This window comes from Oncorhynchus mykiss, chromosome 2 (assembly GCF_013265735.2).
Source record: "Oncorhynchus mykiss isolate Arlee chromosome 2, USDA_OmykA_1.1, whole genome shotgun sequence".
Taxonomy (NCBI): Eukaryota; Metazoa; Chordata; class Actinopteri; order Salmoniformes; family Salmonidae; genus Oncorhynchus; species Oncorhynchus mykiss.
The window spans coordinates 17,923,944-17,948,983 of record NC_048566.1 but is presented as its reverse complement, the minus strand read 5'-3'; the positions used below and the strand labels follow the sequence as shown (position 1 = coordinate 17,948,983).

General features: G+C 44.1%; 1 protein-coding gene across 1 annotated transcript; it reads left to right on the top strand.

Moving 5' to 3' along the window:
* Window positions 1-1,162: 1,162 nt before the first annotated feature.
* tars2 (threonyl-tRNA synthetase 2, mitochondrial) lies at window positions 1,163-17,752 on the top strand. Its single transcript, XM_021622078.2, has 18 exons — window positions 1,163-1,360; window positions 1,889-2,070; window positions 2,659-2,773; window positions 2,911-3,032; window positions 3,476-3,584; window positions 4,681-4,745; window positions 4,884-4,962; window positions 8,824-8,970; window positions 9,219-9,317; window positions 10,422-10,588; window positions 10,675-10,837; window positions 11,326-11,463; window positions 11,904-11,981; window positions 12,092-12,192; window positions 16,241-16,342; window positions 16,465-16,537; window positions 17,323-17,437; window positions 17,532-17,752. The coding sequence occupies exons 1-18, from the start codon at window positions 1,277-1,279 to the stop codon at window positions 17,672-17,674; spliced, it is 2,082 nt and encodes a 693-aa protein (XP_021477753.2). The 5' UTR covers window positions 1,163-1,276; the 3' UTR covers window positions 17,675-17,752.
* The last annotated feature ends 7,288 nt before the right edge of the window (window positions 17,753-25,040 follow it).

The window sequence follows — 25,040 nt, the reverse complement described above, 5'->3', positions numbered from 1 at the left end:
AACTCAATTTGTCTTTCTGTGATTCCTTGTGTCCTATCTCCTCACCCCTCAAATGTATTTGAGGAGAAGGCCCAAGGTCCCTCTAGGGCATTCTACCCGTTTCATTGTATTTTTAGTGACACTTCACAGGTGGTCCGAAATCCCCAGTTAATTTACTCTAGCGCCCCCAAGCGTTCTTTCAATGTTTTTTCTTATACGAGCCAGTCTGCGTCACTTGCAAATCCCCTTTTCTCTAAAATTATATTGCCGTTTGTTAGTACATCAACACTATGTAACTCTTTGAAGTATATTTTACTTAAATGTAAATAACTTATGTAGAATAAATTAAACCATATTTACGTGTATATCGGTAAAATAAAATGACCAAGTTATGTCTTAACTATTATACACCGACGTCTACAACCACTATAAGCTTTGAACCAATATACCTTATGTGGAAAGAAATAACGAAACCCTGATCAGACCTTGATCAGATTGCCATGCGCTCGTTACTGGTGTCTTGAATGTACGAATTGAGATGCCAGTGGCAAGGCTTCTCAAACCAATCCTAGTTATATGCTACTTTATATTAAAACAATGTAAACGAAATAGGCTATTCATACTATTGCTTCCAGAAGTCTGTTGAAAGTAGCCTAATTTCTGCCCCACGTCAGAGGCGAGTACTTTTGAGCTATGTGCGTGTAATAGCCTAATAACGGTGCTCTGAGCTACAATATTCTCTGCTCTTCCTCCATCTTTATGCGGCCAATCAATGAATGGATGTGTGTTACTTGCTGGCTCTCACAGGGACCAACCCGGTTGCCTCACCGTTGATCAATTCTCTTCAGGCGCTGCAAAGATGCAGTGATCTCCTCATATTGGGATGAGTTTCTTGGAACGCTCCACTCTTGATCTTGGGCGTAATTTGACAAAATGTAGGAATTGAGCATACCTATGTTAAATAGATTCAGGTCCTTTTCATGGACTGTCGGTTTTAGATTAATGCTGTGAAGTTAGTCTCGTGTACCTGAAAGTGATCTATCCGAATGTTAAGTACAGATTAGTGGGCGCCACTGAGGTGTATAAAATGAACGGTGAGCGCGCTTTCATTGTTGACGCTCACCAACGTGCGCGCACTTGCCAACGTCAAGTTTCCGCCCTCTTCCCTTGCTGGCCAATCACTTTTCTTCCCCATCTACTTCATTCTTCCGGTATTATGGCCGCTTGCAGTGTAAGGGACAACGAGTGTGAAATGTTATGATTATGAAAAGTTTTCGGTGAAACCGGTGGATTAAGGATGCTCGTGACCGTGATGTTACGGTTTCCCGTGTGTCGGACGTCAGTTCGGGCAGTGCTTCACTGTCAGAGGCGCTTTAGCAAGGTGTGCAAACCGTTTTCTGTTATGAAATGTAGCTGTACTGGCCTGCTCAGTACAGTATCATTGGGTTGTGTAGCCAGCCTTCTCCAAATCAGTGGTGTAGCATTGTCCTATGACCGCTCATGTACATAGGTGTGGGCGTGTCCTCTGACAAACCATTGGATGGATCTATGAATAGCCCTGAAAGTGTTCTTACGGCCAAACAAGACTGCGCTGTAAACTGTCATGTCATTTGTGTCTGTGTGACAAGGTTCTACATTTTTTTAGGGGTGTTTGGTGGGAGGGGACAGTTCTCAATGAAGCATATTATTGGGTTCTCTCTCTCTCTCTGAAATATGCAACTACTAATGTATGTATGATCATAATACCATACATTTTGTTATGAATGCCATATTGTGTGAAGATTTGATTTAAAACGATTACATGGTAATAATATGATCCCCTTGTCTGTATTGTTGTTGTTCATATTGACCCCTGTGCTCTCTTCTTTCCTATTCCCTTGTTTCCTAATTTCTTCCCCTCTGCCTTTAGATACAGGCATCCCCTGCTCTGTCTGAGCGTGTGCGGGTGTTTGAGTCTCTCAGAGAGAGGCAGGGACAGCAGAGGACAAGCGGCACCACGAAACAGGCCTTCAGCGTCCGATTGGCTGATGGCAGGACGATGGATGGCACCACAGGCGTGACCACGCCTTCAATCATCGCTCAAAACGCACGGTAAGCCTCTCAGATGTGTGTGTTATTCAGAATCCTAAAAGTCAGGGAAGGGTTATACCCAGTGCTTGACTTGGAATTCAATAGGTGCTGGTACTTATTTTGAGTTCCGGTACTGTTTTATATTTAGGTAAAGGAACACTGAAATCCTTTTGAGCTAATATTCTATAAGAGGTGCAGGAACTCAAGCAGCAGAAATGTTGAGGTGCTGGTACTCTGCTCCATTGAGCTACTGTCCAATTCAAGCACTGTGTATCCCTCAGAACACGTGTCGTGTTTAGACAGGTAGCCCAATTCTCTTATTTTTTCCCGCTATTTGGTCCATTGATTCATCAGATCTTTTCACATCAGGTCGTTTTCAGAGCTGGTCTGATTGGTCAAAAGACCAATTAGTGGAAAAAAATATCAGAATTGGGCTGCCTGTCTAAATGCAGCCTTAGTAACTCCCTGCAGAGTCCTACAGGCCTTTCTCAGTCCCTGGGACACATAGGTGTCCCATCTCTTTGCTTTCAGATTGGAATTTGGTGAAATTGGATAGGTGTAAGCGAACATATTGACATTCTCTAACCCTCCAACACTCCATGTCTGCAGTGTGAAAGGTGCTCTGGTCTGCAGGGTGAATGGAGAGCTGTGGGAGCTGCTTCGCCCCCTGGAGGCTGACTGTGAACTACAGCTGCTAGGCTTCAACACCACAGAGGGCAAACAGGTACTTAATAAGGACATTCTCATTCATCTAACCCAATAGAATATGTTACATGTAGAGCAGTCAGAGGCAGAGGTTGACCTCTTCTCTATCTTATCCACTCTCGCTCATCTCTTTCATTTTCTCAATTTCTCCCCCAGGCGGTGTGGAGGACAGGAGCATGTGTTGTGGGGTGGGTGTTAGAGAGGGTGTTTGGGGTGGATGTGTGCAGAGAGGGTGTGTCAGAGTCCGGCCTCTACTGTGACCACCTCCCGGAGAACAGGTAAGATATTTCCCTCTCTTTGTAATGTAATATAATATATGCTATTTTGCAGATGCTTTTATCCAAAGCAACTTAGTCATGACATTTTACCCCACTAACCATCCCCTCATCTTTTGGCACCCCTTTAAGACAGAAAAGCTGCTTGGAGGGAGGGAGGGAGGGAGGGAGGGAAGGATGCATTTGTTCTCTAACAGAGCCCCTGGGAGCAGCTATCATGTAAATGGGATATTTTTTTATTTATTTTAATACATTTGCTAAAATGTCTTAAACTGTTTTTGCTTTGTCATTATGGGTCTTGTGGATAGATTGAGGGGGGGGAAAGATTGAATCCATTTTAGAATAAGGCTGTAACGTAGCAAAATGTAGAAGTTGAGTGGTTTGAATACTTTCCGAATGCACTGTATACACAGAGAAACAGTACTTACCCCTGGTCTCTCTCCCAGTGCCCTGTCCCTAGCTGAGCTAGAGGAGAGATGTAAGGAGGCCGCTGGCCAGAAGCTTCCTCTCTCTAGACTGGAGCTGAACAGGCAGGAAGTTACAGAGCTCTTCCAGGTCAGAGGTCATTGGCTCTGTTTGTCTGTCATTGGCTGCATCTGAAATGGCATCCTATTTCTTATGTAGTTCCCTATATAGGGAATAGCGTGCCATTTAGGACATAGCCATTGTGGTTGGAAACAGGCATTTGGCTCAATACCAGTACTATTTTGGATCTTACCTGCACTAAATGTATTTGGCTTAGAGTGTTTGGTTAGTCGTGTAATGACGCAGGGATAGTATGAAGTTGGTACTGTCGTGGAATAATCAGAATTTGTTGGTAACATATGTAAGATGTTTTATATTCATCATATGTTTGTAAGTTACTTCTCACCAAGAATGTTATTTTTGTATAATACTGTGGCAGGGTTGCAGTATCTGTTCTATGTCAAGACTAAGTTGCATGGGCCGCAGAGAGGGGAGAGGTCAAAGTGTCATCATGTGTAAACATATCTTTTGCTCCACTGTGTCTGTGTGCCAGTCCCTACTTTCCCATCGGGGAAAGGAGGATGGCAGTGTCTGGAATCAATCTATCCTCTCCGTGAGCTTGTCCAGGATTGGTTGTATTTAGAGTTGGTTGTATCTAAATGACAATTTGATATGTCTGTTGATATGGAGGATTGGTTTATGGTTCTGGGGTTTGAGTAAGGAGACAAAGCTGAACGATGAATTATTCCGATGCTGTCTTATCCTGTGTGTGTCTTTGCTATAAAGGACCTCATTTGAAATGTGGAAGGGGCTCTCAGATAATTCATTGAGAGACACTGAATTTATCTGAGAGTCACAGGATTGTGATAGAACTGATATAATTAAAGATGGACTTTGATAACTAACTCTGACTTGTGTGTGGTTTGCTCCCATGATTTGGTAGGTAGAGGAAATTTCCACGACAGTACAGAATGAGACATTTGATGGCATTACGGTTATGGCCCACAGTATTCTAGAATGTAGGTGTGTTGCTTTGCTCCCACCTGTAGAAGCTTGTGGAATTGACTGTTTACATGTGTTGTCTTTAACCTCTGTAATGGTCATCTAGGAATGTCTGTAATTCAAGGGGTGTGGCCGTGATACACTAGTGTGTATGTGTACTAACTGACTTTGTTCTGTCATCTAGGGCAATGCTCTGAGACTCCAGTTGATTGAAGAACAGATGAGTGGTCCTACTGTCACAGTCTACAGGTTTGTTGTTGAACATCTCACAGCCTGATGCAACACACACACCACATGGTAATGCTACAGTCATGGTCTGTTTTTTAGGAGAAATGACTGTATACTAGGATGATATGTCCATCTCTTCCTGTTCCGTGTGTGGGTCAGGTGTGGAGACAGCATAGGAGTCTGCAATGGTCCTCTCCTCCCTAACACTGGTCTCCTCAAGGTCTTCAAGATGCTGCAGGTATGTGTGTGTATGTGTGTGTGTGTCAACCTGCCTGCATATCAGTTCAGTGAGGAATATATTGTTCTTGCCTTCTTCTCATGACATCTAAACTACACTGGGTGTAAAAATTGAATGTACAGGATAAAAAAACAACAGTAAAATGGGTTTCCATCGCATCTTCATCTCTACTGATGGTTTTGTCACAAACCATGTTGAGTTATGTAGCGAATGTTCTCACTCTGGTCCGGGCATGTGTGCTGTAGCCAACAGCTGGCACATAGTGTGGGTATAGCCTACATGATGAGATTATTATATTTGTTAAAAGGCAGCCAAGCATCCAGACCCTTGATACAGTATTTGGAAAGGAGCATCAAGCTCATCACCTTGTGTTTTCACCACCCTGAAGTTCATAACTAGTTTAATCTGTACTCTAATAAACTGCATGCTTTCCTGACGTGTCGTAGTGGGAGGACCACACAGACATGTCATCGCGTGACTCCAAGTTTACTTCGTTGTGCTGGTTATTATATAAATATCTGCTCATAAAAGCATTTCCACCGCCATTTTAATTTTAGACACTAAATGATCCCACCTTGTCTAGCGTATTTTGTCTACGTTTGGAAAGTTTACCGACAAATTTGCTGTTTCCATCCATCCTGTCATGACTTTTTTTAACCAACATGTACTTTACTCGCATACAAAGGTTGGATGGAAACCTGGTTACTGTTTAACTCATAACATGGGCTGTGACATTACCATGCAATATAGCCATTAACTCTGACCTCTTCCTGATACTAATGTGTACTGGGACTGCACAGGTCACACTGGAAATTCCTTACTGGTAAATGACAATCACTTGGCAGTCACTAGCCAGTTAAATGACGCACTGGAGACTAACAAGTCAGAACAACATGTCACACGGAAGACAAGCAAAACAAAACGCTTCTTGTTTTTTTCCTAGAACCATTAGAATTGTAGCTTGGTAGCCCGTGATGCCAACAATGGCCTATTTGCTGGTGCTGAGCAATTAGTGCTTGAGGTCTGTTCAGTTTCGGTTTGATCTGGTTTATCTCTAGAGAAACTGCGTATCGAGCTCACAGAAAAATTAATGAACTAAATCAAATTCTAATTATTGAACTGACGTTGGTCAATTAGTTGTTTTAAAAAACAACATTTCGGTTAATCGCTCAGCACTACTGTTTGCTTTCAAAGTGGAATTTCCATAATGGTATTGTACTGGTCAGAATGGAATTTCCACTTTCCACGCTGGGAGAGCAATAGCCACAGGATATTGTGATTGTCAGTGACCAGTTTCCTGCCCCCGCCAAGTCAAATCCTGTCAATCTTTATTGTCCCAAGGGGAAACGCAGCCCCTGCCCATTATCTGTAGAGCAGTGGTTCCAAAATGGTGGCTTGGAACCACTGCTCTACAGATAATGGTCAGGGGCTGCGTTTCCCCTTGGGACAATAAAGATTGACAGGATTTGACTCACTACCTACCGGTCAAATGTTTGGACACCTAATTCAAGTGTTTTTCTTTATTTGTACTATTTTCTACATTGTTGAATAATAGTGAAGACATCAACACTATGAAATAACACATGGAATCATGTAGTAACCAAAAAAGTGTTTAACAAATCAAAATATATTTTATATTTGAGATTCTTCAAAGTAGCCACCCTTTTGCTTTGATGACAGCTTTGCACACTCTTGGCATTATCTCAACCAGCTTCAGGAGGTAGTCACCTGGAATGCAGTTCAATTAACCTTTCTGATCTCCCCATCCCGGATCCGGGATCGTGAATACAGACTCAAGCTCATTACCATAACGCAACGTTAACTATTCATGAAAATCGCAAATGAAATGAAATAAATATGCTAGCTCTCAAGCTTAGCCTTTTGTTAACAACACTGTCATCTCAGATTTTCAAAATATGCTTCTCAACCATTGCAAAACAAGCATTTGTGTAACAGTATTGATGGCTAATGTAGAATTTAGCGTAGCATTTAGCATTAGCATTCAGCTGGCAACATTTACACAAAAAAACAGAAAAGCATTCAAATAAAATCATTTACCTTTGAAGAACTTCAGATGTTTTCAATGAGGAGACTATCAGATAGCAAATGTTCAGTTTTTCCTGAAAGATTATTTGTTTAGGACAAATCGCTCCGTTTTCTGCGTCACGTTTAGCTATGAAAAAACCCCTGCATCCAGGATTGTGTAAATCTATCAGCAAGCTCATTAGCATAACACAACGTTAACTATTCATGAAAATCACAAATGAAATGAAATAAATATGCCATCTCTCAAGCTTAGCCTTTTGTAAACAACACTGTCATCTCAGATTTTCAAAATATGCTTCTCAACCATAGGAAAACAATCATTTGTGTAAAAGTAGCTAGCTAGCGTAGCATTTAGCGTTAGCATTAGCGTTAGCATCCAGCACGCAACATTTCAACAAAAACATAAAAGCCTTCAAATAAAATCATTTACCTTTGAAGAACTTCAGATGTTTTCAATGAGGAGACTCTCAGTTAGATAGCAGATGCTCAGTTTTTCCAAAAAGATTATTTGTGTATTAGAAATAGCTCCGTTTTGTACATCACATTTGGCTACCAAAAAAAAACGAAAATTCAGTCCTCAAAACGCGAACTTTTTTCCAAATTAACTCCATAATATCGACTGAAAACATGGCAAACGTTGTTTAGAATCAATCCTCAAGGTGTTTTTCACATATCTCTTCGATGATATATCGTTCGTGGAAGCATGGTTTCCCCTCTCAATCAAATGGAAAAATACTTGCACATGGCTTTACGCACCAGTTTCGACGCAGGACACCAGGCGGACACTTGGAAAATGTAGTCTCTTATGGTCAATCTTCCAATGATATGCCTACAAATACGTCACAATGCTGCCGACATCTTGGGGAAACGGCAGAAGGTCTAAGCTTATTCCTGTCGCATTCACAGCCATATAAGGAGACATTAGAAAACAGAGCTTCAGAAATTCTGCTCATTTCCTGTTTAACGTATGATCTTGGTTTCGCCTGTAGAATGAGTTCTGGGGCACTTACAGACAAAATCTTTGCAGATTCGGAAACTTCAGAGAGTTTTCTTTCCAAAACTGTCAAGAATATGCATAGTCGAGCATATTTTTGTGACAAAATATCGCGCTTAAACGGGAACGTTTTTTATCCAAAAATGAAATAGCGCCCCTAGAGATGCAACTGGTTTTAACAGGTGTACCGCCTTAGTGCAGTCGCAAAAACCATCAAGCTCTATGATAAAACTGGCTCTCATGAGGACCCACACAAGAATGGAAGAGGATAAGTTCATTAGAGTTAACTGCACATCAGATTGCAGCCCAAATTAATGCTGGTTGGACTTACTGCCAAATTCTCTAAAATGACGGCTTATGGTAGAGATATTAACATGACATTTTCTGGCCACAGCTCTGGTGGACATTCCTGCAGTCAGCATGTCAATTGCACGCTCCCTATAAAACCTGAGACATCTGTGGCTTTGTGTTGTGCAACACAACGCACATTTTAGAGTGGCCTTTTATTGACCACAGCACAAGGTGCACCTGTGTAATGATCATGCTGTTTAATCAGTTTCCATCCACCTGCCACACCTGTCAGGTGGATAGATTATCTTGGCAAAGGAGAAATGCTCACTAACAGTGATGTAAAAAAAATTGTTCACAAAAATGGAGAGAAATAAGCTTTTTATGCGTATGGAACATTTCAGGGATCTTTTATTTCAGCTCACCTGGGCATGTTGCCTTTTATATTTTGGTTCAGTATATTTCTCTTTTCTGCTACTCTCTCTCTTTCTCTGTCACACTCTGTCTTGTCTGTCCCCCCTCTTTCTGTTCAGGTGTCTCCCGTAACGTTGACCAATCCTGTTGGCACGTCAGGCGTGATGCGTGTGATGGGTGTGGCCTTCCCAGGAGAGAGGGAGAGGGAGGAGTGGGAGAGGGAACAGGAGGAGACACGGAAGAGGGACCACAGACGCATCGGCAAGGTGAGGTGGATGAGGAGCGGGAAGAAAAAAGATCTAGGCCCAATAAGCATAGATATATAAACAACCGGAGACAGGTTGTCATTGGCATGGCAGAGCTACTGTAGCTAGCGGAGTAGTGTAGAAACTATTGCTAACAAACTAACCTATTTTAGCAGGCTAGCTTAGCATCTTGGCTAACTGAGAGGCAAGTACGACGGTGTCTCAAATGGAGCGTATACTGACATGGGGGAGGTGTGTTTTGCCTCCAGGACCAGGAGCTGTTCTTCTTTAATGACGTCAGTCCTGGAAGCTGCTTCTTCCTGCCTAAAGGAGCTCACATCTACAACACACTCGCTGACTTTATCAAGGTAACACACGCGCACACACAGACGCATCACAATTTTTATGCTTGAAATGTTAGTCTATTTTATATCAATAAAAACACACAAATGTGTGTTTACACACAAATGTACTATACTTACCAATCCTATCTTACTAGCTACTGCTTCTACAAAATAGATCAGATATTCACAGGAAGCCTATCTCTGCAGCCAACTCCAACACCCCTGGAATGGCTTGTAGTTTCTCCATCAGAAAAATGCCACTGGTCTCCTGGTCCCAGTTTTTCACAAGTTGTCTATCTGTATTTCGTCTATGGGATAGTGTTAAATGCATAGAAATAGAATGGTCAAACCATTAACTTGAATTAGGAGTCCAGTTCTATTCATTCTATTGCTATGCATTTAACACTATCTGACAGATAAACATTGTCAAATAAACATAATTTAATTGTTGCAAACAGCACAGTTAGTCACCAACACTCTGGATAACATGCAGACAGCCTAACCAGCTCTGCTAGAGTGAGTAAAATGGTCAGAGTGAGGTGTTCTCTCATTTGTGTCTGGAAGAAGCTAGCAAGTTAGCCAACTTTAGCCAGTTGGGTGATTAACTGCCGTTGTGAGGTCAGAACGCTCGATCAACCCTACTCCTCGGTCAGGGTGTCCAGTGTGTGCTCTGAAAGCTCCTAGAGCGGAGCGCTCTGAATTTACGAATGGAGAATCTGACAACACTCTGAATTTACGAATGGAGAATCTAACAACACTCTGAATTGACGAACGCCCAGAGCGCTCTCTGAGCACACTCTGGAACTCCAGAGTGAATTTATTAACACCCCCTTAGTATTTTATATGATTTTAGAATAGAATAGCCACAACAATCAGCAAAGTACCCTTCCGTGTACACACACACACACACAGCCACTAATTCAAACATCTTTACCATGACGGTGACCTCAGGACACTCCTGTTGTAGTCAGGAAATCACCCCAATTACTACACTGTGACTGTCCGTTTTCCAAATAACCCTGGATGACACACGCACAGAGAAGAAATGTGTCTGTAATAATTAAGTTGTTACATCTCTGTTCCTCCCTTTCTCTCCACCCCTCCCTTCTCGCCATCTCCCCCCCCCAGACTGAGTACAGGAGGCGTGGCTTCCATGAGGTTGTGACCCCTACTCTATACAGCACTGCACTGTGGGAGCGTTCGGGACACTGGGAACACTACAGTGAAAACATGTTTACTGTGACCGGTGACACACACACCTATGCACTCAAACCCATGAACTGTCCAGCACACTGGTGAGAACACACACACCTCTACATTCTGTCTTACTCTGCCCCACACACTGTTCAGGACTTCTCAATAACAGCTCTCTCTGTTCCAGTCTGATGTTTGAGCAGCGTGTAAGGTCATGGAAGGAGCTCCCGTTGCGTTGGGCCGATTTCGGGGCACTGCATCGGAACGAGCTGTCCGGCGCTCTGGGTGGTCTCACCCGGGTCCGCAGGTTCTGCCAGGACGACGCACACATCTTCTGCACTCCCGAACAGGTACACACACACCCGATTCCTGTCATTTGAACCTTTTGGGATATTTGTCTCACATTTTCCACCCTGGAATTCCTAGGACAGCAGACAGTGGGAGAAAGTGTGATTGTATCCCTGACTCCCCCAATGATTCCCTTATCCCATTAAACCACACGCACACTTGCGCTTATACACACACTGATTCACATGATATTGTGAGGTTTGTTTTCCACTTTGGCTAATCCAATCACTGGAGCAGTCAATACATCAACTGTTCCTCCTCACTCATCTCTGTTAACCCTTAACCCCTGGACTCATCTCTAAGTTAACCCTTAACCCCGAAAGCCCTGGACTCTCCAGTTTCACATCTGTTTATTTATACTGTCTTTTACAATGTTGCATTTACTTTCTCTATTCTGTCTCCATCACTCTGTCCTCCTTTTCTGGCTGTACTCCTGCCCCCCAATCCCTTCCTGTACCCCCCACCCCCCCACACACTCTCTCTCTGTCAGTTGGAGGAGGAGATCATAGCGTGTTTGGACTTTGTGAGGAGTGTGTATCGAGTATTTGGATTCTCCTTCCACTGTCTCCTCTCCACCCGACCTACACCCTGCCTGGGGGAGCCTGCACTGTGGGACCATGCTGAGCAGGTACACACACCACACCACACACACACACACACACACACACAACATACAGACAGATGTACACGCACAGAGCCAGCTGTGTAAATGTGTTTACTGTCCAACAAGTGATGTCTATAAATCCCAGCACATAGCCTCTATTGTAATCATAATGACATCACGTAATGAGGGACACTTATCCAATCAGTGTTGATATATGGCCATGTGGATGTGACGAACTCAAAGCCCTGTCTGTTCTGTGGCTGCTGTCTATGCCCCCTGCCTCTTCCTCTGTGGAGTAAAGCTCAGGAAATTAACACAGAGAGGAGAAGCTCAATGAAGAAATGAGATCCTTTCTTTCCATTTTACTCTTTCCTATTTTCTTTCCCTCTTTCACTCCCCTCCTTGTCCCCCCCCCCTCACTCTCCTCTCTCTCTACCTCTCTCTGTCTCTTTCTCTCTGAGCAGCAGTTGGAGAGGAGTCTGCAGCAGTTTGGAGAGCGCTGGCAGTTCAACCCAGGAGATGGAGCGTTCTACGGGCCGAAGGTCAGTTACACAAGACCCTTCTGTCTGAACGTTGTGTAACGCTGCAACCCGCCCTGAACAGAGCCTTGTTATTAACACTCACACACTTCCACATCTTCCTGTTGTCCTAGATTGACATTCAGATCAAGGACGCCATTGGTCGACAGCACCAGTGTGCCACCATCCAATTGGACTTCCAGCTACCAATCAGATTTGACCTGCAGTATGTGGGGTGAGTCACTCATCTATGTCAGTTCAACCTGTGTGTTCTGGGATGTTCCCTGATGCAGCTTCTGCTCTTATCTAACTGATGGTAGATTTAATTGGGTTGCACATGGCTGGCAACATTATTAGAATGAGGGAATTTTAAAGCTAGAATCCTAAGTTGTTGCATCTGTTTTTGGACTTATATATATATATATATATATAAAATTCATTTATATCTCAGCAAAAAAGAAACATCCCTTTTCAGGACCCTGTCTTTCAAAGATAATTAGTAAAAAACAGAATGGCCTCCCGGGTGGCGCAGTGGTTAAGGGCGCTGTACTGCAGCGCCAGCTGTGCCATCAGAGTCCCTGGGTTCGCGCCCAGGCTCTGTCGTAACCGGCCGCGACCGGGAGGTCCGTGGGGCGACGCACAATTGGCCTAGCGTCGTCCGGGTTAGGGAGGGATTGGTCGGTAGGGATCTCCTTGTCTCATCGCGCACCAGCGACTCCTGTGGCGGGCCGGGCGCAGTGCGCGCTAGCCAAGGTTGCCAGGTGCACGGTGTAGCGTCCGACACATTGGTGCGGCTGGCTTCCGGGTTGGATGCGCGCTGTGTTAAGAAGCAGTACGGCTTGGTTGGTTGTGTATCGGAGGACGCATGACATTCAGCCTTCGTCTCTCCCGAGCCCGTACGGGAGTTGTAGCAATGAGACAAGATAGTAGCTACTACAACAATTGGATACTACGAAATTGGGGAGAAAAAGGGGTAAAATTAAAAATAAAAAAAACAGAATAACTTCACAGACCACAGTTTCCCATGCTTGTTCAATGAACCATAAACAATTAATGAACATGCACCTGTGGAACGGTCATTTAGACACTAACACAATTACGGTCACAGTTATGAAAACTTAGGACACTAAAGAGGCCTTTCTACTGCAAGGAAGCATGAGGACTGTGGCCAGGGCAATAAATTGCAATGTCCGTACTGTGAGACGCCTAAGACAGCGCTACAAGGAGACAGGACGGTGGCCTCACAGTGGCAGACCACGTGTAACAACACCTGCACAGGATCGGTACACACCTGCGGGACAGGTACAGGATGGCAACAACAACTGCCCGAGTTACACCAGGAACACACAATCAGTGTCCTCAATAGGCTGAGAGAGGTTGGACTGAGGGCTTGTAGGACTGTTGTAAGGCAGACATCACCGGCAACAACATCGCCTATGGGCACAAACTCACCGTCGCTGGACCAGGAAAAAAGTGCTCTTCACTGACGAGTTGACGAGTTACGGTTTTGTCTCACCAGGGGTGATGGTCGGATTCGCGTCTAGGGCTATTCCCCCCAGAAATGTCCGGGAACTTGCAGGTGCCTTGGTGGAGGAGTGGGGTAACATCTCACAGCAAGAACTGGCAAATCTGGTACAGTCCATGAGGAGGAGATGCACTGTAGTACTTAATGCAGCTGATACTTACTGTTACTTTTGATTTTGACACCCCACTTTGTTCAGGGACACATTATTCCATTTCTGTTAGGCACATGTCTGTGGAACTTGTTCATTTTCTCTCAGTTGTTGAATCTTGTTATGTTCATACAAATATTTACACATGTTAAGTTTACTAGAGATAAACGCAGTTGACAGTGAGAGGATGTTTATTTTTTTGCTGAGTGTTTATACGTACATACATACACTTAGGTTGGAGTCATTAAAACTAGTTTTTCAACCTCTCCACAAATTTCTGGTTAACAAACTATAGTTTTGGCAAGTCGGTTAGGACATCTACTTTGTGCATGACACAAGTCATTTTTCCAACAATTGTTTACAGACAGATTATTTCACTTATAATTCACTGTATCACAATTCCAGTGGGTCAGAAGTTTACACACACTACGTTGACTGTACCTTTAAACAGCTTGGAACATTCCAGAGAATTATGTCATGGCTTTAGAAGCTTCTAATTTAAATCATTTGAGTCAATTGGAGGTGCACCTGTGGATGTATTTCAAGGCCTACCTTCAAACTCAGTACTTGACATCATGGGAAAATCAAATGAATTCAGGCAACAACTCAGATTTTTTTTTTTGTTCACCTCCACAAGTTTGATTTATCCTTGGGAGCAATTTCCAAATGCCTGAAGGTACCACATTCATCTGTACAAACAATAGTACGCAAGTATAAACACCATGGGACCACACAGCCGTCATACCGCTCAGGAAGGAGACAAGTTCTGTCTCCTAGAGATGAACGTACTTTGGTGCGAAAAGTGCAAATCAATCGCAGAACAACAGCAAAGGTCCTTGTGAAGATGCTGGAGGAAACAGGTACAAAAGTATCAGATTGTAGGATTTTTAATGAATTTATTTGCAAATTATGGTGGAAAATAAGTATTTGGTCAATAACAAAAGTTTATCTCAATACTTTGTTATATACCCTTTGTTGGCAATGACAGAGATCAAACATTTTCTGTAAGTCTTCACAAGGTTTTCACACACTGTTGCTGGTATTTTGGCCCATTCCTCCATGCAGATCTCCTCTAGAGGAGTGATGTTTTGGGGTTGTTGCTGGGCAACACGGACTTTCAACTCCCTCCAAAGATTTTCTATGGGGTTGAGATCTGGAGACTGGCTAGGCCACTCCAGGACCTTGAAATGCTTCTTACGGGCAGAACTGAAAAACCGTGTGCGAGCAAGGAGGCCTACAAACCTGACTCAGTTACACCAGCTCTGTCAGGAGGAATGGGACAAAATTTACCCAACTTACTGTGGGAAGCTTGTGGAAGGCTACCCAAAACGTTTGACCCAAGTTAAACAATTTAAAGGCAATGCTACCAACTACTAATTGAGTGGTGATCCTAACCGACCTAAGACAGGGAATTTTTACTAGGATTAAATGTCAGGAATTCAAAAAAATGAGTTTAAAAGTATTTGGCTAAGGTGTATGTAAACTTCCAACTTCAACTGTACATACACACACTACCGTTCAAAGGTTTGGGGTCACTTAGAAATGTCCTTGTTTTTGGAAGAAAATAAAAACAATTGTCCATAAAATAACATCACATTGATCAGAAATAGGGTGTAGAGAGTCATTTACAACATCAGCAATTGTAGCTGGAAACGGCTGATTAAAAAAAAATAATAATAATGGAATGTCTACATAGATGTACAGAGGCCAATCATCAGCAACCATCACTCCTGTGTTCCAATTGCAAGTTGTGTTAGCTAAGTTTATCATTTGAAAAGGCTAATTGATCATTAGAAAACCCTTTTGCAAGTATGCTAGAACAGCTGAAAACTGTTGTGCTGATTTTAAAGAAGCAATAGAACTGGCCTTCTTTAGACTAGTTGAGTATCTGGAGCATCAGCATTTATGGGTTCGATTACAGCCTCAAAATTGCCAGAAACATAGAGCTTTCTTCTAAAACTCGTCAGTCTATTCTTGTTCTGAGACATGAAGACTATTCCATGTGAGAAATTGCCAAGAAACTGAAGATCTTGTACAAAGCTGTGTACTACTCCCTTCACAGAACAGCACAAACTGGCTATAACCAGAATAGAAAGAGGAGTGGGAGGCCCCGGTGCACAACTGAGCAAAAGGACAAGTACATTAGTGTCTAGTTTGAGAAACAGACACCTCACTAGTCTTCAACTGGCAGTTTCATTAAATAGTACCCGCAAAACACCAGTCTCAATGTCAGCAGTGAAGTGGAGACTCTGCCTAGAAAGCCAGCATCCCAGAGTTGCAAAGAAAAAGCCATATCTCAGACTGGGCAAAAGAACAGACACTGGACAATGTTTGTAAACAACATAAATAAACACTGTATAGCCTCATAACAAGGTTAAACACATGATGATATCATGGATGGTCAGTCCTTGCATCCATAGCTCTGAATTTCACAGTGGTTACATTTCTCCAGGCTCATCAGCTTTTTACCAAAACAGAGGTGTGGTGTCCACTTTGTTATTGTAGCTTTAAGATTGAAGTGATCATCTCTACCCCTTTCTCCCAACATCTTTCTCTCTTCCCTCACCCTCTCTCTCCCTTGCTCTCTTTCACCCTTTGTCTCGCTCTCAGGGGGGATGGAGAGACCCACAGACCAGTGATGGTCCACAGAGCTGTTCTGGGATCACTGGAACGCATGATCGCTATATTGGCTGAGAATTTTGGGGGGAAATGGTGAGAAGTGTGTCTGTATGTCTGTGATTTGATTAATCTAAAATGATACCGTTTTGGTTCTCGCTCTCTTACCCACATTTCTCTTACTCACTCAGTTTCTCTTTCCTTTCCGTCTCTTTCAGGCCTCTGTGGTTGTCTCCAGCGCAGGTCATGATTATTCCTGTAGGGGGAGGTAGTGAGTCATATGCGCAACAGGTCAGGACTCATAATATCAGATCTGGGTCCATATGTATCAAGTGTCTCAGATTTGGAGTGCTGATTTAGGGTCAGTTTTGCATTTTGGATCTCAATTCTTAAGATTAAATGAAAAGGAGGAACCTGGTCCTAGATCAGCACTCCTGCTCTGAGACACATTATACACATGGCCCTTGTACTGCAGGCTGAAATCAAACCCCCCCCATACACGCGACCAAACACAACATGACTCAGCACACATCAAAAGCTGTACCCCTCAGTGACTCCAGAGGTCGAAGGCTAATCCAACACTGTACCCATACACGGTTCATGACTCTGAAAAGGACTTGATTTGAGGTTAATTTTGATCAGGTTTTCGTACATGCCACTACTCACATATCAATATATTCTACAAGTTCCATCTGCCACATGATGAATGAGCCAGCAGCAGGTAAGACCAAACACAGGAGATAACATGGAATATAGACATGTAATGTTTCTGAGGCCTTCATCAGGACACGGCTCCTGTTTCTGTCTTAACTTGTCTTGTAAAAAGCCTGCCAGTCACAACATTGCCAATACATCCTCCTGTATGTAATGCGCATGTAGCCCCAGGGGAGGAGAATCTATCAACACTGCTGATCTGGGGTCTGTCATGATGATACATAGACAGGTAATACAGCCACCAGTGTCTCGGCCCTCAGGGTGGATTTTAAAAGGTGCCCTCCTCTCTGTTATTCTACCGTAGCCTGGTTCCTGTCTCCTCTACCACCACTGTGAGTGATGTGTGTTTTGCTCTTGTTAAGGTGGTCCGACAGTTCCGCGAGGCTGGCTTCATGGCTGACGCGGATGATGACCAGGGTGCCACCTTAAATAAGAAGATCCGCTCTGCACAGCTGGCCCAGTACAACTACATATTTGGTAAGAGTGCGTGGGTGAACATGGATTAGATTACTGCCACAACTTGTAAACATTTTGATTCAATAATAGTTTATTTCTGTGTGTGTGTGTCCAGTGGTAGGTGAGAAGGAGTGTGTGAGTGGCACGGTGAGTGTAAGGACCAGAGGGGGGAAGCAGCTAGGGAGGAGACCGACAGAGGAGGTCCTGGGATCACTCACACACCTACGAGACGCACGGAGCAACCAGGATGACTTCTAACACACACACACCTGTTGTTGATGAAGAATTGCTCACTGTACTTTTGTAATAAAATATAACTTAAATGTTTAAACTCTGCTGGGTGTCTTTTGAACACACTTTTTCTGTGTAACTGTCATTATGGACATGGTTATGTTAATGGAGCTGGTGTGTGTAACTGTCATTATGGACATGGTCATGTTAATGGGGCTGGTGTGTGTGTGTCTGTCATTATGGACATGGTCATGTTAATGGGGCTGGTGTGTGTGTGTAACTGTCATTATGGACATTGTCATGTTAATGGGGCTGGTGTGTGTGTGTAACTGTCATTATGGACATGGTCATGTTAATGGGGCTGGTGTGTGTAACTGTCATTATGGACATGGTCATGTTAATGGGGCTGGTGTGTGTGAGTGTGTAAGTATTTCATTGTGCAGCACTGGTTGGAGAGACATCCATTTTAGGAGTCTTATCAGAGTTTTCAGGCAACAGCTGTGATTGGTTGTTAATACTCAAATCAGCTCAGCCCTGTTACGTAAGATTGTCATCACTACCTTTAAAAGACTGGAATAGGAAAAGCAGGATACGCAGGGAGCGTGGGGGGATTTGACTAAAATAGGAGAGGGAGCCCTGTGTTTAGTGGAAACAGGAAAGGCAGAACGAAGGTCGGAAGGTTTGAAGTTTTTCCCTCTTTTTTTAATTGAGAGAGGGAGCGACGGAACGGAAAGGACATGAGTCACAACAGTGACAGAACAGCTAGGAGAGACCGGGAGGGGGGGGGGGGGGTCACAGATCAAACACGGACTAGACTGGACAAAGAACCTCTTCAACAAAACGGCTATTGGCCAAAGGCGGCGGTTTCGTGTGCTTAGTTCTACGCGAGCACTTCACTGCCGAGACGGAGAGAGAGGCCGAAAGGAGTTGAATTGGGTTCAGGCCAGGGGGCTTTTGATGTGTATCGGTCCCTAGAGCCAGACACTAAGTGGGTGACCAGACTGTGAGCATTACCAGAGGAGGAGAGGTTGGACTTGGCCCCACGTTCCAATCACACAGATTAACGGTCAGGCGATTTTAAAACGGACCAAAAAATGAAGCTTATAGCCAATACGCAGGATAAATGCGTTATATTCCTTGTCCCCCTCTTGAATGACTTTCTTTCTCTGAAATGATTAAAGTTGGGGAGTTGTTTGGTGCTGTAAGTGTTCCACAGTAGTTCCAGAGTGGTGACATGGACCATTAGTATCAGTGAACATTCCCAAAACCATTAGTTACTGATAACTACAAGCTCATCAGTCGGTCACTCTACCCTCCTCACAGCATTCCTTCCCCCTATCTCTCTCGCTCTAATCTCTTTCTCCCTACTCTTTCTCTCACTGTACTCTCTTGTTGCTTTCCCTGAACACACAAAGCAATCCTTCATTTGACAGTTTGAGTCGCACAGAGTTCATTCTGAAATTATTTTTAGCCAGAGGGTTGAGAGAGAGGTGGGTTGGGGGGCAGAAAGAGAGGTGGACCTTTTGACGTTAGACAATAACAAAGGGAGGTATAGATCACTATCTCCAGTCCTAGGACTGCCTATAAGCTATAATGTAACATGTCAATAAGGCTATAGGAGGATGAAATGACAATTTGTTTAGGGGGTTGTTTATTTATTTATTTATTTTTATATATAGTAGGTAGCCTACAAGTTCAGGCAGGTACATAAATGACCCAGGATGCATTCCAAATGGCACTATATTCCCTTCTACCTGTCCCAAATGGCACCCTATTCCATTTGACCTGTCCTGAATTGCACCCTGTTCCCCATTACCTGTCCCAAATGGTACCCTGTTCCCCTTGACCTGTCCCAAATGGCACCCTGTTCCCTTTGACCTGTCCCAAATGGAACCCTATTCCATTTGACATGGCCCAATGGCACCCTATTCCGTTTTACCTGTCCCAAATGGCACCCTATTTCCTTTGTTCAGTCCCAAATGGCACTCTATTTCCTTTGACCTGTCCCAAATGGCACACTATTCCCTATGTAGTTCACAGCCCTGTGGGTTCTGGTCTAAAGTAGTAAACTATAAAGGGAATAGGTTGCCATATGAAACACACTCCAGTTTCAGGTCATCCTTTCTGTGGGAAGGGGGCCGGGAGGCAGGGTGACCGTGACCAGAGGAAGTCAAACAGAACGGTGGTGTGACGTCCTCATGGTGGTACTGTTCTGTTCTGCTGGTATCACTGAGAACCTGTCAGACAATGATTGGTGGGACGTGGACTTGAAATAGACCCCTGTGCCTGGACTCCCTTTCCCCTCCACCTCCTGTAAAAATAACCTTCCTGTATGTGTGTGTATATATGTTTAACTGTCCTTGTGAGCACCAGAAGTCCTCGCAAGGATAGTAAAACAAGGAAAATTAATTTTGCCGGTCCCCATTTTACTGGCCTCCTGAGAAAAAATACTATTTTAGGCTTAGGGGTTAGGTTTAGGGTTATAATTAGGGATAGAATTAAGGTTAATGTTAGATTTAGGGTTAGGATTTTGGATGGGAATCAATTCTTTGGTCCTCACGGAGATAGCAATGCAATAGTGTGTGTGAGAGGGAGAGAGAGAGTTTGCTGCCAGGTGGCTGAGAGTCCAGCCACTGAAAACAATAACAGGAGGTCTGTTGGCCTTTGCAGCAAACAGTGACAACAACCTAGCAGTGTAGAGCCCTCGCTCTCTCCTCTCTCTCGCTGGGCGTGTGGGTTGGCTGGTAATGTTTGGATAGGGGCAAGCCAATTAGTGAAGGAAATATTATTATTTCTGACGGGGGTGTGTGGTGGATGGAACACTTGGAGCGGTGTAGCTCACTGTTACACGCTCCAGTTGCCCAGCTTCAGTCCCTTGAAATGAATTCCTTATTGAGAAACAGACTGGGGGAATAAATCAGCTGTAAGGATTCTGCTGGATATACACCAAACCATGGGCCCACCCGCACTGATCACTAGACACACACACACACACATAGAAGCCCACTCCCCTCTACACCCCCCTCCCCCCACATTTCCCAACTTCTGTCCAGATCTGGTTGTTGAGGTTTTCTAAAGTCTTTATTTGATCCAGTCATCTCTCCCAGTCAGGTGGTCGTCTCTCCCAGTCAGGTGGTCGTCTCTCCCAGTCAGGTGGTCATCTCTCCCAGTCAGGTGGTCATCTCTCCCAGTCAGGTGGTCGTCTCTCCAATCCTCCTGTGTGGACTTCACACCTCTCACTGGAGCTGTTTACACCTGGCCCTGCATATACAGTGCCTTGCAAAAGTATTCAACCCCCTTGGCATTTTTGCTATTTTGTTGCATTACAACCTTAATTTAAATGTTTTTATTTGGATTTCATGTAATGGACATACACAAAATATTCCAAATTGGTGAAGTGAAATGAAAAAAATAACTTCTTTAAAAAAGAAAATCTAACACGGAAAAGTGGTGCGTGCATATGTATTCACCCCCTTTGCTATGAAGCCCCTAAATAAAATCTGGTGCAACCAATTACCGTCAGAAGACACATAATTAATTAAATAAAGTCCACCTGTATGCAATCTAAATGTCACATGATCTCAGTATGCATACACCTGTTCTGAAAGGCCCCAGAGTCTGCAACACCACTAAGCAAGGGGCACCACCAAGCAAGCGGCACCATTAAGACCAATGAGCTCTCCAAACAGATCAGGGACAAAGTTGTGGAGAAGTACAGATCAGGGTTGGGTTATAAATAAATATCAGAAACTTTGAACATCCCACGGAGCTCCATTCAATCTATTATTAAAAAATGGTAAGAACATGGCACCACAACAAACCTGCCAAGAGAGGGCAGCCCACCAAAACTCACAGATCAGGCAAGGAGGGCATTAATCAGAGAGGAAACAAAGAGACCGAAGATAACCCTGAAAGGAGCTGTAACGCTCCACAGCAGTGACTGGAGTAGCTGTCCATAGGACCACTTTAAGCTGTACACTCCACAGAGCTGGGCTTTACGGAAGAGTGTCCAGAAAAAAGCCATTGCTTAAAGAAAATTATAAGCAAACATGTTTGGTGTTCACCAAAAGGCAGGTGGGAGACTCCCCAAACATATGGAAGAAGGTATTCTGGTCAGATGAGACTAAAATTGAGCTTTTAGGCCATCAACGAAAACGAGCAAACCCAACACCTCTCATCGCCCCAGGAACGCCATCCCCACAGTGAATCATGGTGGTGGCAGCATCATGCTGTGAGGATGTTTTTCATCTGCAGGAACTGGGAAACTGGTCAGAATTGAAGGAATGCTGGATGGCGCTAAATACAGGGAAATTCTTTAGGGAAACCTGTCAATCTTCCAGAGATTTGAGACTGGGACGGAGGTTCACCTTCCAGCAGGACAATGACCCTAAGCATTCTGCTAAAGCAACACTCGAGTGGTTTAAGGGGAAACATTTAAATGTCTTGGAATGGCCTAGTCAAAGCCCAGACCTCAATCCAATTGAGAATATGTGGTATGACTTAAAGATTCAATCAAATAAAAAATATTTTGCATCTTCAAAGTGGTAGGCATGTTGTTTAAATCAAATGATACAAACACCCCAAAAATGTGTTTTAATTCCAGGTTGTAAGGCAATAAAATAGGAAGAATTCCAGGGGGGGGGGGGGGGCGAATACTTTCGCAAGCCACTGTAGCCAGTAATGGATGCACCCTCACACACTCTCACACACACAAACACACATGATCTGTGAAGGTTTCATGCCCGTGGAGGCATACACACACACACACATATTTACGCTTGCACACACACAAACCCAATGAAAGTGCCAGGTCTGGAGAGGCCCTGCATATAGCCAGTCATGGATGCACCCTCACACACACACAAACACACACACACACCTCGGTACAGTAAGGTACAGTTCTAGCTCTGGCTTCACTTTGCTCTCAAATATGTCTGCTATGTTCAACAACACACAGCTGACCTGATTTCCTATCCTCTTCTCAGCAGAGAGAGAGGAGGAGGAGAGAAAGAAATAATGATTTGACAGGAGCAAGGATCGGAGTTGAAAAGAGTGTGTGTGTGTCGGCCCGTCTGTCTTTTCTTTCCAACCACCCTGTGAGAGAGGCGTTTGGTTTATTTTCTCTCCCCAGCGTGGTGAGATGATGCCAAGAGGGAGAGCGAGTTCTCTTCTCAGTTCAGAGGAAGGTGAGGAGGCGAGGAGGCTTGGACTAGTTTAGGAGACGGCGAGAATAAACCTGCTTTCTGCCTCTTTATAAATATTTACTGTATGACTCCTCTCGAAGCAGCTAGCTGGAGGTAAATTCCGGCTTTATGAAAGAGACAGAAAGAGGCAAGTGGAGGGTTAAAGAGCGAGAGAGAGAATGAGAGAAAGAACTGGAGAATGAGAGAAAAGAGAGGCCATCGGTTTTGAATTCTGCTGTGTGAGCTGGTGCCAACCTGTGTGGAAAGCCCTCGTGTTCTGATATCTGATATTTCTCATGTCGCTATCCAAATCACACTCGTGGCTGGAGACACTGGAGATTTATGTGGCGATTAGAGAGACAGAATAGTGAGAGAAGACAAAATAACACAGACCTGCACAAATAACACACCTGCACACACTTGCACCTGCATATTTAACCTTTGACATAACATAACTACATTTGTTGAGGGTAAAAACAGGAGCAAGTTATCTGTGTGCTTGTATGAATGCAACAGAATATATTAGATGGAAATGTGTGACATCGACCTAAAGAGGGGGGACATTTTTGAGAAGGGGGACAGAGCAGAGAAAGAGAGAAAGTGGGGAACAGTTTTGGAGACCGATTTGACAGGTGGTCTGTCAACGCTTCACAGTGAACTTCCCACTATGTCCTTCTAGCCAACCAAACCACATCAGAATGTCCTAGCCCACCCAAACCACAACAGAATGTCCTAGCCCAACCAAACCACATCAGAATGTCCTAGCCCACCCAAACCACAACAGAATGTCCTAGCCCAACCAAACCACATCAGAATGTCCTAGCCCAACCAAACCACAACAGAATGTCCTAGCCCAACCAAACCACAACAGAATGACCTAGCCCAACCAAACCACATCAGAATGTCCTAGCCCAACCAAACCACAACAGAATGTCCTAGCCCAACCAAACCACATCAGAATGTCCTAGCCCAACCAAACCACATCAGAATGTCCTAGCCCGACCAAACCACAACAGAATGACCTAGCCCGACCAAACCACAACAGAATGACCTAGACCGACCAAACCACATCAGAATGACCTAGCCCGACCAAACCACAACAGAATGACCTAGACCGACCAAACCACAACAGAATGACCTAGCCCGACCAAACCACAACAGAATGTCCTAGCCCGACCAAACCACAACAGAATGACCTAGACCGACCAAACCACAACAGAATGACCTAGACTGAATGTCCTTCTATGCTTCATATGCTATTGTATGATGGGGGTAAAAACACGTTGGGGGTAAAAACAGGAGCAAGTTATCTGTGTGCTTGTATGAATGCAACAGAATATATTAGATGGAAATGTGTGACATCGACCTAAAGAGGGGGGACATTTTTGAGAAGGGGGACAGAGCAGAGAAAGAGAGAAAGTGGGGAACAGTTTTGGAGACCGATTTGACAGGTGGTCTGTCAACGCTTCACAGTGAACTTCCCACTATGTCCTTCTAGCCAACCAAACCACATCAGAATGTCCTAGCCCAACCAAACCACATCAGAATGTCCTAGCCCAACCAAACCACATCAGAATGTCCTAGCCCAACCAAACCACAACAGAATGTCCTAGCCCGACCAAACCACAACAGAATGACCTAGCCCAACCAAACCACAACAGAATGTCCTAGCCCAACCAAACCACAACAGAATGTCCTAGCCCAACCAAACCACATCAGAATGTCCTAGCCCGACCAAACCACATCAGAATGTCCTAGCCCAACCAAACCACAACAGAATGTCCTAGCCCGACCAAACCACAACAGAATGTCCTAGCCCAACCAAACCACATCAGAATGTCCTAGCCCGACCAAACCACATCAGAATGTCCTAGCCCAACCAAACCACATCAGAATGTCCTAGCCCGACCAAACCACATCAGAATGTCCTAGCCCAACCAAACCACATCAGAATGTCCTAGCCCAACCAAACCACATCAGAATGTCCTAGCCCAACCAAACCACATCAGAATGTCCTAGCCCAACCCGACGCGCTAACCACTAGGCTATGCAGCCGCCCCAAATGCAGATCAGCTTTGTGATTTACATAAATTCCCTGAGAGCCCACACTAACACACAGTATTGTATATATCAGTATTGAACTTTTCATGTAGTCTACATTTGGCCAGCCAATAGCCTAACCACTGATCAAGCAACATTATGCACTAAAC